Raw genomic sequence first — 1,966 nt, 5'->3', positions numbered from 1 at the left:
AATAATAACCAATTATTTATTGAGTGCTTACCATGCACTAAGCAGTCTTCTAAATATTAAATGTTTTAAGTATATTATTTAATCCTTAAAATAACACAAGGAGTAGGTTCTTATATAATTTGTATGAATGTAAAGGTGTCATGAGACCAAAAAATTTGAAAAACTGTTAGTGCCATGTGGTAGGATTTCCATACAGTGTTTAAAGAGTAGCTGAGGTCAGATACCAATCTGCAAGGATGTGTGGACCTTCTACAGCAAACTGGGTATAGGACTAAGAAACTAGGTAGTTAGATATATGGTTAGGGCTTTTCAGGTTAATTAATGGTTAGAAATAAGAGAGCAAGGAGATAAAAGGTTTTGGTCAAAAGATGAAATGATCCACAATGGAATTTTAGCTGGAAAGGAAGGAAAGTGAGTCCAAGAGCATTCTGCATTGGTTTTAGAGAAAAGGAAAGAAGACTTCAAACACTAGGTCATAATAAGGTTAGCTAGTCTGTGGAGAGAGAAGGCGGGGAGGATAAGGAAATAGATAAGCTGTTTGGTTAAACCGTAGAGAAGTAAGTGGTGTAGTGTTCATTTTACAGGTCAGCATCCATTTTACAGGCCAGGAAACAAGCTCAGTGACTCATCTGACTTGCCCAGGAGTGGCAGAACTAATATTTGCCTTCAGGTCTTAAAATGCTGAGTCTAGTCCTCTTTCTACTATACATGATAGAGTCAGCTAAGTTTTTTGTTTTCTAAACATGAAATAGTAGTATATGGATGCAAATTGAAAGTATTTTTATATAAGATTCTTAAAAGACAATACTTTTAAAATAAATAACATTTTAACTTCTTTGATCTAATACAGATTTCTAAAATATTGGAAGAATTTGATGTTGAAGAACAATCAAGTACCGTGTTAGAAAATCGCTTTCCCAACATTAAGGTTATAGAATCTGGAGTAAAGCAACTGAAGAGTGAAGAACACGTAAGATAATATTCTTCCTACTGACATTTTCTGTTGTTAAATCTTGGTGAGGTTTTGCCTGCCTTCTTTTGATCCCACCTTTACTACCACCACCATTTAAGTCCCTAACATATAAAGTTTTGACATTTCAGATTACATTAATATTTGTAAGTGTCCACTGTATTCTGGGTACTGCACTGATGCTGGGATACAGTAGGAATAATACAAGTTGCCTGCCCCTAGGAGCTGTGAGTGTCATAGAGAATGCAGACATGCATGCTATAATTATATGGACATGTGAGATGCACAGTCACTAAAATATTATCAAAATATTATCAAAGCTCTGATATTAGTGATTTAGGAGGACTTCACAGAGGAAGTAACATATTTGAGTTGGGGTTTACAAGATAAGTGAATTAAGAGTTCTCCAGGTAGAAAAGGGCATTCTAGGAAGAGGAGACTGAATGTTCAAAGATCCAAAGAAAAGAAAAGGGGTATGAGGAATAATGAGGATGTCAAAGAGATTGGGATGTGAATAAGTAAAGGACATTGGCAAACAAGGCTAGAGAAATAAGTAAATAAGATTCTAAAAGGTTTTTATGTCATGCTATGAAGTTGAATATATTTTATATTCAGGAGAAATTGTAAAGCGATTGTAAGTGGAGGGGCAGCGATGATAAAATAGGGTTTTGTTTTTTTTTTTTAGGAAGCTATATCTGACAGCAATGTTGAGGATGAACTGAGGTAGAGCAAGTGGCTAGTAGCCAACAACCAATTAGGAGGTGTTTGCAATAATCTCAAATGATGTAAGGCCTAAACTAAGACAGGGACAATGTAGTTGGAAAGAATATCCCAGATTTGTGTGAGATTTCTACTGTAGACTCAGCAGGACTCAGTAACCCCTTGCACGTGAGAAAGAATAAGGCAGTCTCAGGAAAATATGCTGTCAGATGATTTACAATATCCTTAAATGAGCTTTAGGCAAGATGGGAAGTAGGGTTTGTATTTGCTTCTGTA

General features: G+C 35.6%; 1 protein-coding gene across 1 annotated transcript in view; it reads left to right on the top strand.

Moving 5' to 3' along the window:
- PYROXD1 (pyridine nucleotide-disulphide oxidoreductase domain 1) overlaps positions 1-1,966 on the top strand; it is a 41,328-nt gene that overhangs the window by 21,903 nt on the left and 17,459 nt on the right. Inside the window, exon 2 of the mRNA XM_012640983.1 lies at positions 851-970. Within this exon, the coding sequence (XP_012496437.1) occupies positions 851-970 (120 nt within the window). The remainder of the gene's footprint in view (positions 1-850; positions 971-1,966) is intronic.

This window comes from Propithecus coquereli, unplaced genomic scaffold (genome assembly GCF_000956105.1).
Source record: "Propithecus coquereli isolate 6110/MARCELLA unplaced genomic scaffold, Pcoq_1.0 Scaffold16, whole genome shotgun sequence".
In the NCBI taxonomy this organism is placed as follows: domain Eukaryota; kingdom Metazoa; phylum Chordata; class Mammalia; order Primates; family Indriidae; genus Propithecus; species Propithecus coquereli.
This window is presented reverse-complemented; position numbering and strand designations above follow the sequence as displayed.